Genomic DNA, 12,687 nt, shown 5'->3' with positions numbered 1-12,687 from the left:
GGTGACAAACCCCCTGTAAAATCGATGCTAATTTACATACACCTTCTTAAAAGCGCCCCTCGCCTATAAGGAGACGGACGAACCCCCTGTAAAAGTCTTCAAATCGATGCTTAATCACATACACCTTCTTAAAAGCGACCCCGCCTATAAGGTGACAAACCGCCTGTAAAAGTCTTCAAAATCGATGCTAAATCACATACACCTTCTTAAAAGCAACCCTGCCTATACGGCGACGAACCCCCTGTAATTCACATACCCCATCTGCAATGTGATCCGGAATGAAGCACATAACCTGGGCATACCCAATACCTTCATTTGCAATAAAAACATGTTTGTCTTCCGTTGTTTTTTTATGAGATGCATATCCCTACAGCGAATTCAAATAAATGACCAGCAGATTTAAACTTGGTCAATACAAGTTTGAGGTAGAACATCACTAGACATAATGATTCACCATATTGTATTTCCTATTATGCTAGGTATTGTTTTATATGCAGAGATTGAGATTAAGGTGTGTATTTTCTCATAAACTAAGTCGGAAACAGCAATCAGTTGAACACACGTTTTTCTCCCAATCTAACAGTTTATAATATAACTTTAAAGAATTTAGATGCAATAATCGGATGAATTGTTTCGGAAACTATTCTCTTATCAACAATTGGAAGAATTGTTTCTGAAACTATTCTCAAGTCAGGAATAATATATTCCAATATCATGTAAGTTTAGTTACAGTTTTACTATATATATTTAAAATAATAATACCCATAAGCATAGAACCAGATGATCGCTATTGCCTGACACCCAGCAATTCATCAGCAAGCAGTAGACACACTTACCTGTTGGGGAGACGCCAGCGTAATCCATTAAGGCACGGATAGCAAAGGTAGCGTCAGTCTTGGAGTAAGGCACACTCTCGATATTGAAGGGTATTCCTTCCTGTATCATGTCGTCATACAGCTGCACATAGTAGTCTTGGAACATTTCATTCAATGAGATAATATCATCCTCCAGTGTAGCACTGGCTATCACGTTATTTGGTGTTCCTCTTGGGTAGAAAATACCAATAAAATCACCACGTTGTACATTGATTGGGGTTTGAAGCTGCACAATTCTAATTCCAGTTGGTGCGGGAGGAAGTTCTGTTTTTCCGACGAGAGTGAATTCCGTATCGGTGACTTGTTTCCATACACCAACGTACGCGACTCCGGTTGGAATGAGACGGTAATATTCCCAGCCAACAACGTTTCCGTTGCAGGGGAAGATGTTGTTGACGAGGAGGTTGGCCCAGTTGGTTCCGTTTCTTGGCAGTGATTCTGGTTCACGTCCGACAAAGTTTGGGCAGGAAACTGGTTCTGAGAAAAGATATTTTCAACCTTAAGTCAGTTTTACCATTTTTAAATCACACGTCAAAGGAACCAGGGGTCCATTCCACAAAGCGATCGTAGCACTAAGGTGATCGTAACCCCATAGTTTAACATACAAACTAGGGATCCGTTCCACAAAGCGTTCGTAGCGCTAAGTTGATCGTAACTCCATAGTTTAACATACAAACTAGGGATCCGTTCCACAAAGAGATCATAGCACTAAGGTGATCATAGCCCCATAGTTTAACATACAAACCAGGGATCCGTTCCACAAAGCAATCGTAGCGCTAAGGTGATCGTAACCCCATAGCGCTATGACTGTTTTGCTGAACGGATCCCAGGATAAGTGAATGTCATTCTACACAACGACAATATTCCAGCTGTAACGCCGCAACGTGTAACGATGTAGCCCAGCCAGGCAGCCAGGTGGTTGTCAGCATGAGCAATGACCAACACCATCAGGGTACGATGACAAACAATTATCAAGATCACACACAATAACAATGATCCTTCCATCCTCATTACGTGAGGCCTATTTCTGGCATCATTGGAATATTGCTCACTCACTCACTCACTCATTAGCCCTTGTGATGAGGGTGCAGAGTTGGGATCTATTGTGCCCTAGAATACTAACGGGCAGATGATGGAGAAAATATCAGTGATAATGTATCTCTAATTTTCATTATTTTCTAAAGACAGAAAGAAATTTGACACCTTGAAAGCCATTGCTTTATATTCATTATTATCTTGCAGCTTTTTCACACAAATTTCAGTCAGACTTTGTTTGTTTTTTTGTTGTTTAAAACATAAACCGATCTGGTCATGCATGCACTGAAGCTGATTGAAGTTTAATCTTTATGCAAACATATAAAGTCAGAAAGAATGTGTACATAAATAGTCAGAAAGAAATGTGAATATTAGTGATTTATAGTGAGTGAGTGAGGATGGTTTTACGCCACTTTTAGCAATATTCCAGCAATATCACACCAGAAATGGGCTTCACACATTGTACCTATGTTGGGAATCGAACCCGGGTCTTCGGCGTGACGAGCAAACGCCTTAACCCGACCGCCCCTAGTGACTTACAGTGTAACCATAGGGTTCTACATATTTTTGGCCATTAAACAGAATATAATCATGTGACTAACCACAGGTCCGGATAGTCCTGTTGGTACCCGGGTCCTACACAGTACCCACCCGACCCAAGTACCCGAGTTACCCATCCCAGGCCTAGACGATAAGTTTGGTCGTTAATTAGATCGAGGGCCCATCTGCCATGAAGGGCAACATTCACCTATGCAGTATTCTGTACTGGGAGGAATTCTGTGACTTTGCCATGCACCAACAAAAGTATCAAGTTGCCCCAACTTAGTCTCCCATACAGACCTGGCTCAGAATAGAATGGCTTAGAAAACACGCAGGAATTCACTAAAAAGAACCTGGCAGCAAGGTCGATATTGAAAAATACTTTATGTTCACGGATGTAAGAGAGTTATACCTCAACACTGTGTTCTGACGTTAATTAATATGACATACCAAATGTTCAAGGACATAACAAAGGTATACTCCACCATGTATGTTCAAGGACAAAAGCATCACTCCATCAGTGAATATGAATTTATCATCCAAAACTGGCTCCCACAGGAGATATGGCTTCGGTGAGATCAAGCGATATCTACAATGTAGATATCGCTGCAATGACATTGCATCACAATGTTTTGCAGACAATTGTGACGTCATTGATTACCATGATGTCACAATCAAATCACTAATGGCTCTGCTACTGAAGCTGTTAGCAGTTCTTTTTACACTTAAGACATGGCTTATTACTGTCTACAAACTGAAAAAGTTGGTGGAAGAAGGATGTTGGATGATAAATAAAATCTCACCTGAGTCTTTTTTTATATCAAATATCACTTGTTTATAAACTCGTGGGTTCGAATCCCGTGATATCAAAAGACACTCAGGTGAGATTCTCTATATATCAACAAGATTTGACTCACCTTCAAATTGTCTAAAATCAAATCCTTCAGGGCTGACCCTATATGGCCCAATATAACCACTTTTTATGGCATCTTCAATAATTTTTCTCAAAGCATCTGGATTATCAAATCCCTGAGATCCGAGATCAAATGAAACCATGAGAGATCCTTTGCTGAAACACACAAAGCAGGAAAAGGTTAGAACATTGTGTCACAAAAACTATAATGAGACTTGTTGAAGGGGAATACTATGTTATTGCACCAGGCACTTGACAACATTGTTTGTTTGTTGTTTAACGCCGCACTCAGCAAAATTCCAGCTATATGACGGTGGTCTGTAAATAATCGAGTCTGGACCAGACAATCCAGTGATTAACATCATGAGCATTGATCCAGGCAATTGGATCGATGACATGCATCAACCAAATCAGAGAGCCTGATCACCAGATCCCGTTGGTTGCCTCTTACGACAAGCATATTCGCCTTTTACGGCAAGCATGGGTTGCTGAAGAACTATTCTACCCCAAATCTTCCCGGGGACAAGCATGGGTTGCTGAAGACCTATTCCACCCCTTATCTTCACGGGGACAAGCATGGGTTGCTGAAGACCTATTCTACTCCAGATCTTCACGGGGACAAGCATGGGTTGCTGAAGACCTATTCTACCCCGGATCTTCATGGGGACAAGCATGGGTTGCTGAAGACCTATTCTACCCCGGATCTTCATAGGGACAAGCATGGGTTGCTGAAGACCTATTCTACCCCGGATCTTCATGGGGACAAGCATGGGTTGCTGAAGACCTATTCTACCCCAGATCTTCACGGGGACAAGCATGGGTTGCTGAAGACCTATTCTACCCCGGATCTTCACGGGGACAAGCATGGGTTGCTGAAGACCTATTCTACCCCGGATCTTCACAGGTCCTTGCCAACATGCTACAAACTGGTCAGTGAGACCTATATCAGTCTTATTGCATATTGTTGCCATCAAATGCAGAAATGTGCTCTTGCATTTCATGCATACCCTAAATAGTAATATATTTCACACACATTTCATGATTTTTGCTGAATTGTTTTGTTAGGGATTTTATCCCCACTTCCTTTACTATTGTATGTTTTAATGATAGGAGAAGTCTCTTCAGTGTGATCCTAAGGAACAAGACTCAGGCCAACTCGTAGTCCTAGCAAGTCATTCCAACCTACCACGTCAGTCTCCAAAATGTTATGCATATATCAATCAAGCTATTAATAATCAAATCATATTGCATCAAAATAATGTCTCAGAACAGCCTCAGCCTGTGAAATACTCCTGAACCTGAGGACGTTCTAGACTTGCTTCATTTAGGGAATTTGCATGACAAAAAAGGGCTGGGCAGAAGGCAAAATAACATTGTTTTCAAGACCTTCCCAAAATTGTGTTCCTAATTTTAAAAATGTTTTCCCTGAACATGGACAATCGTTACTCTTACCTAATTTTAAAAATGTTTTCCCTGAACAGTCATAGCGGTAGGATATATGCATGGAACAAGACCCTGCATGGTTTCTATGTGTTCCTATGCCAGTTCTCTCCACAACCAGTCCAGAAAGGGTTACCAGACATGCTATTTATATCCCTAAAACATCCACAATCCTGGAAAAGCACTCAGGAGTAATTTTGATACACACCACTGCTAACAGTTTACAGAAAGTAAAAGAAAACAAAAGTGTTTCATCATGAGGGAGCATTTATTGCCTGGTCTTGCTAGGAAGTTATCATTGTTTGAGATTGAATTTCAGTATTTTTTAGAAGCACAACTGGCTGGAAAGGTAGCAAATTCCTATTTCCTGATACTAATGAACCTGGTGTTGTCAGTGTTTCAAAACAAGACCAGTTGGTTGTTAGAATCAGCTGAGGCCAGTTGTACAGATGTTCAAACGACACATGTGTAGTGGTTAGCTTGAGATAACTTTTCTCATGTCGGCAAATGTTGAAATCATTACATACATTAACCCAAACACTGATGTTAAAGGCCAATACTATTGAAATTCCAACTCAAATGCAATAATTGATTAACGATGGTTTTTTCTGATGATGCGGTTGTGAAAATATTTTAATTTGTACACAGGCTGAAAACAAGAAAATGGACCAATTCCAAATTAATATTTAAGTGTGTGAGTTGTGTTTTACGCTTTTTTTAGCTGTGGTCCAGCAATATCCAGAAACATAGCATCCATCAGAGGAATAAAACCCAGGCCTTCGGTGGAATAAGCGAACACTGTAACCACCTGGCTACCCCATTGCTTTTATAGACCATAGGGCCAGAGTTCTGCCTGCACCATGAATTACATCCCATATACAACTATACAGAAGCACACAAGATGTTTGATTTGTTTCACTGGCCATAAATTACAAGGTACAGAGAGTCTGTGATGTGGAAAATACTTTCATCATAAAGTTATGGCTCAAACACGTTCCAATGGAAAACTGCTCCCTCTGACTTATTTGGCATCTAAACAACAGTCTGGCTGTTTTAAAATATGACCAATGTCATGTGACCCCTGTCATGTGACCACTGTCATGTGACCACTTGACTAACCACATGACCACGACCTATCCCAGAATGCAACATACATATGCTGATGTCAACAAGGAAATATTTACCACCATTAACATCAAAAAAACAAAAACATGCATACAGTTTAAGCATTGTATAAGGATAAAAAAGAAAGAAATGTGACTTTCAACATAGTTTCAACATAGTGACAATGTGAAGGTTGCACGACTTGTAGACTTTTTTAAGGACAATGCTGCATACATTTGAATTAAAAAAAATAGCATGTAATTTTTGAGTTTCAGTATGTGATGCATTACAGAAAGCAAGTTTAAAAGCTACTCAATCTCATTTCAAACACATGAAAAGCATACATGGTACAGAGTGAGTGAGTAGATATTGTTTTATGCCACACCACGTGTAACAATATGCAATATTCCAGCAATATCACAGGAGAGGACTACAGATGGACTCCACACAATTTACATTTGTGGGGGACCCGTGAAGATTCCGGGGGAGAATAGGTCTTCAGCAACCCATGCTTGCCGTAAAAGGCGACTATGCTTGTTGTAAAAGGCGACTAATGGGATCGGGTGGTCAGGCTCGCTGACTTGGTTGATGCATGGCATTGATCCCAATTGTGTGGATCGATGCTTATGATATCAATCACTGGATTGTCTGGTCCAGACTTGATTATTTTACCAACCGCCGTCATATAGCTGGAGCATTGCAGAGTGCGGCGTTAAACAACAAACCAACCAACCAACCAACCAACATTTGTGGGGAATAAAATGCATGCGTGCGTGCGTGCTCGTGCATGCGTGTATTCGTGTGTGTGTGTGTTATTTGTTTAAACACTGCACTCAGCAATATGATGGCAGCCTGTAAAACACCAAGTCTGGACCAGACAATCTGGTGATTGATATGAGGAGCAATGATCCACACTGAACCTGACCACCGATCTATAAAGAGATTCAAGCAGCCAGCAAAGGTTGCTAGGAATCCCAATGGGTTCCCATTGTATGGAGACACAGTCTACCCTAAGTCGATCACCATGGGGTATATATCTATCCAGTAAAGAGGTAAGATACACGTCACAGATTCACCCTACCACAAAAACCGGTCAGTCTAGTCTCTGAAAATATATCATTTTGACAGAAACAAACAACTCCTTTTAAATTGAAAAGGAGCCCCAGTGAGATGAGAGATTCAGAACCTGAACGTGAGGAAAATCTAGACTTGCTTCATTTAGGGCTTTTACATTACAGAAGGGCTGGCAGAAGGGTATATAATATGGTTCAGAGCCTGAGACAGACTATGGTCAGAACCCAAGTCACAGTTTCCAGGGATTACACCGATGCCTCGTGAGGTTTATGGTACACAGTAAAGCCACAAATATTCTTTGTAGGTATAAACATGTCGTCAGGATTGTTACACATCTGTACAGGGGGCACGGGTGGCCCAGTCGTCTAAGGCGCCGCGATTCGCTGTGCAGAGTTGCGTCCCTTGGGCACGCCAGAAACCTATGATTGTGGGTTCGAATCCCGGTTCGCCCCGATTATGTTTCTAGGTTTGTCAGCACCATACCCGTGCTCGTGGGTTTCACCGAAGTGGTAAACGTCTGAGACCTGCATCACTTGGGGCTTTCCTCCCACATTAAGCTGACACGCCGTGATATAACTGTAATACTGTTAAAAGCGGCGTTAAACCCAACTCACTCACTCACTCACTACACATCTGTACAGAAACTAGTCCGTGACACACTGAAGTATCAGAACCGTATCAAAGATGAGCATAACATGCAATCTCTATAAAATAATGCTTAGCAATCTTAATCATGTTCACAACTTGCACAGGCTTTAAAAAAGTGTTTCTTAGCAACCACACTGGGCGTGGACTTTTGATAAAACATTCAAAATTCAAAATGGTGGTGATGAAAAAGAACGTACATGCATTGAAATATCAGTCCCTTGATGCACACATCTGTACAAACTTGAAATATTTCAGCTTCAGAGAATATCTGGTTGATCACTTACTCGTCCTGTGGGATGGGAAAATTGTTATTTCTTTAATAAATGCAGGAAAGAATTTGAAAAAAACATGGTTAAATGTTAAATAATTCCCACAGGCCATGTTTTTGAACCTCTAATTTTGTTTTGATAACAGCAAAATGTGCCAAATGCACTGAATGGCCGACCATACACATTGAAGAAATGGCTGTTTTAAACAAATATTTTGATACCCTAAAAACATTAAATTTCAAAGTAAACACACATTCTGGCTCGTCACTTTCAAATTAAGATTCCCTATGAATATTCATTCTGTATTGCATAATTTATTGTTCCATGAAAATTGAAAATACTGAGAATTGGAACACTGTTTCCCACTGAAGATGAAAGATAACCCTTTTGTTTTGGAACGTAATGACCTGGGAGTTGCCACAACAAACTGATCTCAAACATCCAGGGGTAGATTTCACATCTAGAAAAGTCCCCTTGTGCTTACAAAAGCCAAACCAGTTAAATACAGATCCTACACAATGCTCTATGCATCTGCACAACGTAATTAGATAGTGTCTGAATAGTCTTAAGTTTCGGAGTCTTCAGTTGAAATATACTCTAATTATTATCAGTTTTTTATCACATGAAACATGTAAAAGTACATATAATTTTTTATAAGAAACAACAGCGATTCTCATTATTCCTTAAGAGAAGGACAACCATTTTTTTAACCCCATATTGACAGAACTCTAGGATTCACTTACATCCACAACAAAACAGAAAAGAATCTTTCTCAACACAAGCTAATGAAACAGCCAAGTAGATATATATATTTCCACATGCCTCCCAGGGAGATAACACATCGTATACACCACCAGGCTGGAACAAAGTTGAATGATAAATAGCAATATACCTCTCCTGTCCCATTGTGGGGGCTCTAAATCACTTAGTGACTCACGCAAGTACAGAAATGTTTTCGTTCCTAAACACCCCCCAATAGATGCTTCATGACAGGGAACAAACATCTGTATAATGTACATATGACTATAAAAACTGTGTCCTTCTGGTTGATGAGTTTGATAGTGGCGCCATGAGCACCTCCCACCACAGCTGAACCGTATTCACAATCCTAGAGTCTAGTCTGTATTTGGACAAACCCAGAAACTAAATCCTTTATAAAAATGGCTTGTAAACAGTCATTTGTTCAGTTTGTAAAGGTAAACGATTCAACACAAAGTTCACTGTTCTACATATGCTCTCCCCTACATACAAATTGACTTGTGCTCTTTTCAGTTTCATTCGATATGTTAAACACTGCCCATGAAGACATGGGTTATATCAGTCATATTTCGAGTTCAAAGCATTCGGAGCCTTTTATTCCCATTACTTTCAGAAGTAGCTGCTTCAGTGCAGTCAAATGGTAAACATTACTACATGGCAGTGTTATTTGTTGTATCTGTATTACATTGTTTCTGTTGAGATTCAGTAGAAGTTCATTGCATTTGTGTTTGGACAATGATTAGTTGTTAGGAATGTAGTACTATTTAATGTAAGCAGTGGTGAGGAAGTTATTATATGTAGATACTCAAATTATCTGTATCTTCCAGAATAGCATGGATGGATGACAGGCGTTATAGAAACTTGTGGAATATTCTGTGATGTTCTCGTGACACTGGACTGGTCAAGCACTGTGTGGAAAGTACTGGAAGCTGGTTAGATTCTATAAGTGGAGTGGGCTTGTCCCTCTACCCATCCCTAGTCCTATCTCGGAAGCTGCGAGGTGATTATTATTCTTGTCATTTCCACTGCTCTCATATTTTATACTGCCATTGAATATTGCACCACCACTCTATTGTGTACTGTCATTGTAATTACTGTGCAGTAATTTGTATTGATTTGTAAACATAGTGAATTTTGTAATACAATTGTTGATTGTAAACCACTTCTTGGTTGTTTGTTGGTTTCACACTAAATTCCTTAATGTACAGATTTCTGGGTTAACATATTGTTTCATCTTGGGAATTGACTCATAACGACATCTTCTGTAACTTGTTATGAGAACAGTCACAGATAGATCATTGGGAGTTTTCTGAAGCAGTCTTAGTTTCAGGTGAAATTTCAAAGACATATACAGAAAAAAGACCAATTTATTGGCTTTTAAAGCATATATTCACTGATACCATGGAGGCTCACACAGGAGAGTAGTCACCTCTGCGATGGGGTCACTTTTCACAAACTATTCCTGCGATTCCTTGTAACCAAATTTGGCCATGTAGGTCACTATCAACATGGTAGCCATTTAACACAGGTGGGTGTGGCATATTTGGAGCCCTGTTACACTACCTGTAGCTATATTTCCCTTTATAATTATTTAATAACTAGTTCATGTACAAGTAATATACATCCAATACTGCCCCAGGCCATGGCCAGCTGTGTAGTATCAGTACTGTCATCCTTGCTATAACCAACGTATCTCCCCTGCAGTGTTTGAAATAGGAAACATTGCCAGGCTGCCATCAGGACCAACAGACTTTAGAAGCTGCAGGCCCTGACTTAACTCTTCAGACCCTCATTTAACAAACTGCAGATTATTGTGACAAATAAATTCACATGTTAAATTTAATACAGGCTGTAAGGACCAATTAAAATATTGAAGTACAGGCCCGACACAGATCTACTTGCCACAGGCCTGCAGGCAAGTGCTTATTTTGAACACTGCTCCCCAATCTCTTTGCAGTACAGCTACCTTTTACAATGTAGATAATGAACTATTTCTGATCCCATGCTATAATCAACATATCTCCCCTGTCAATATGCAGTACAGCTACCTTTACAATGTAGATAATGAACGAATTACCCCTAGTACTATGTAGTATAGCTTTTCTAAGTTTCCTATGTAGATAAAGAACTATTTCCAATGCTATATAATCAACGTACTGCCCTAGTTCCACGCCCACCTGTGTCGTACGGCAGAGAAGGCGTGGTTCTGGCGCTTTACCAAGCTGTCCTCCATTATACAAGCCTGAATGTCTAAAACAATACACAAGTTCTGTAGACACTCTGTAGACATGGAACATGTGGTGTCGTGATTGAGTGGGTGCCAATACCGGAACCAGCGTTGATTCAGTCTCCATTGCAGATGTGTGGTGTGCTTATTTAAATAAATGACAGCCATGGATACATTCACAACCTCTTATAGCCCTTACGCAACGCCAACAAGGGTCTCACAATCAAGGATACATTCACAACCTCTTATAGCCCTTATGCAACGCCAACAAGGGTCTCACAATCAAGGATACATTCACAACCTCTTATAGCCCTTACGCAACGCTAACAAAGGTCTCACAATCAAGGATACATTCGCAACCTCTTATAGCCCTTACAAAACGCTAACAAGGGTCTCACAATCAAGGCTACATTCACAACCTCTTATAGCCCTTACGCAACGCCAACAAGGTTCTCACAATCAAGGATACTTTTGCAGCCTCTTATAGCCCTTACGCAACGCCAACAAGGGTCTCACAATCAAGGATACATTCACAACCTCTTATAGCCCTTACGCAACGCCAACAAGGGTCTCACAATCAAGGCTACATTCTCGGCCTCTTATAGCCCTTACGCAACGCCAACAAGGGTCTCACAATCAAGGATACTTTTTCAGCCTCTTATAGCCCTTACGCAACGCCAACAAGGGTCTCACAATCAAGGATACATTCTCAGACTCTTATAGCCCTTACGCAACGCCAACAAGGGTCTCACAATCAAGGATACATTCTCGGCCTCTTATAGCCCTTACAAAACACTAACAAGGGCCTCACAATCAAGGATACATTCTCAGCCTCTTATAGCCCTTACAAAACACCAACAGACAGACAACATTAATATCTTATGTTTCTATCCCCATACAATGTGCTTTCATTGTAAACATTTCATTAAAAAAGGAGATATTTTAAAAATTAGAATGCAAGAGTGTGGAAGTTGGGTTTCATGTCATTTTGAAGAATCCCATTGTCGAGTGTCAGCTGAAAGTCGTCTGACATTGACCACTTTGACGAAATCTGTGATCCCAAGTACAGAAACAAGAAGCCAAGAATCGATCACAATCGGTAAAAATCTGAGACTGGAACCCAAGACAAGTGCACCCTTGCATCCAAGGGACATAACTCTACACAAACAGTTGCAGCCCCTGGACTCCTGTAGCCTGAAACACCCAATGCCACGTTATGTTGATCAGATGATATGATAACGCATGCCTCTCTTGCAGCCTACACCTGACAGACAGCCTTATCTTGCATCATCATCACTGACTTAAAGGAGCACCATCTGCTAGCATGATTCCCTTAACTCCACAGCCAGGCGCCACCAACATGTTCTGCCACGGTTCCATGGGCGAGCCACTCCCCTAACTCTGATATCAGGCAAGATATCACACCTGACTTAACGACATCAACAGGTGTTTTTCATAAAAAGCTGCACTTGTCAGACATAACAAATTTATGAAACGAGCCCCAGCACCGAAGGAGCACAGAGTTCGGAGTGGTAATCATTAATTTTTGCCCTCACAGATTTCTGATGAAAACATAATTTAATTTCGCAGAGCCTGTCGAAAACCTATGTGCAGGTGCTTTACACATTATATTCATAATCAAAGTTTTAAAATGTTGAGATAGTAAATGGACAATTTGACATTATTATAAACAAACATCAAGAACAAAAAAGCCGAAACATTCCACACCTGATGTAAGCAAGAGGTGAAAACATACACCTGGCGAGCACTCTTCCTTCACTACGAGTGTATCATTTACTAAGT

General features: G+C 40.5%; 1 protein-coding gene across 18 annotated transcripts in view; it reads right to left on the bottom strand.

Moving 5' to 3' along the window:
- LOC139471385 (basement membrane-specific heparan sulfate proteoglycan core protein-like) overlaps positions 1-12,687 on the bottom strand; it is a 231,766-nt gene that overhangs the window by 142,812 nt on the left and 76,267 nt on the right. For all 18 annotated transcript variants that reach the window (XM_071253730.1, XM_071253731.1, XM_071253735.1 and 15 more), the window contains exons 4-5: positions 3,368-3,519; positions 837-1,352 (exon numbers count right to left, since the gene is read on the bottom strand). In XM_071253730.1, coding sequence (XP_071109831.1) covers positions 837-1,352; positions 3,368-3,519 — 668 coding nt within the window. The remainder of the gene's footprint in view (positions 1-836; positions 1,353-3,367; positions 3,520-12,687) is intronic.

Source organism: Haliotis cracherodii, unplaced genomic scaffold, assembly GCF_022045235.1.
Source record: "Haliotis cracherodii isolate W230 unplaced genomic scaffold, xgHalCrac1.p SCAF_22, whole genome shotgun sequence".
NCBI classification, from domain to species: domain Eukaryota; kingdom Metazoa; phylum Mollusca; class Gastropoda; order Lepetellida; family Haliotidae; genus Haliotis; species Haliotis cracherodii.
The sequence above is the reverse complement of the archived record's forward strand: the minus strand, read 5'-3'. Positions and strand labels throughout refer to the sequence as shown.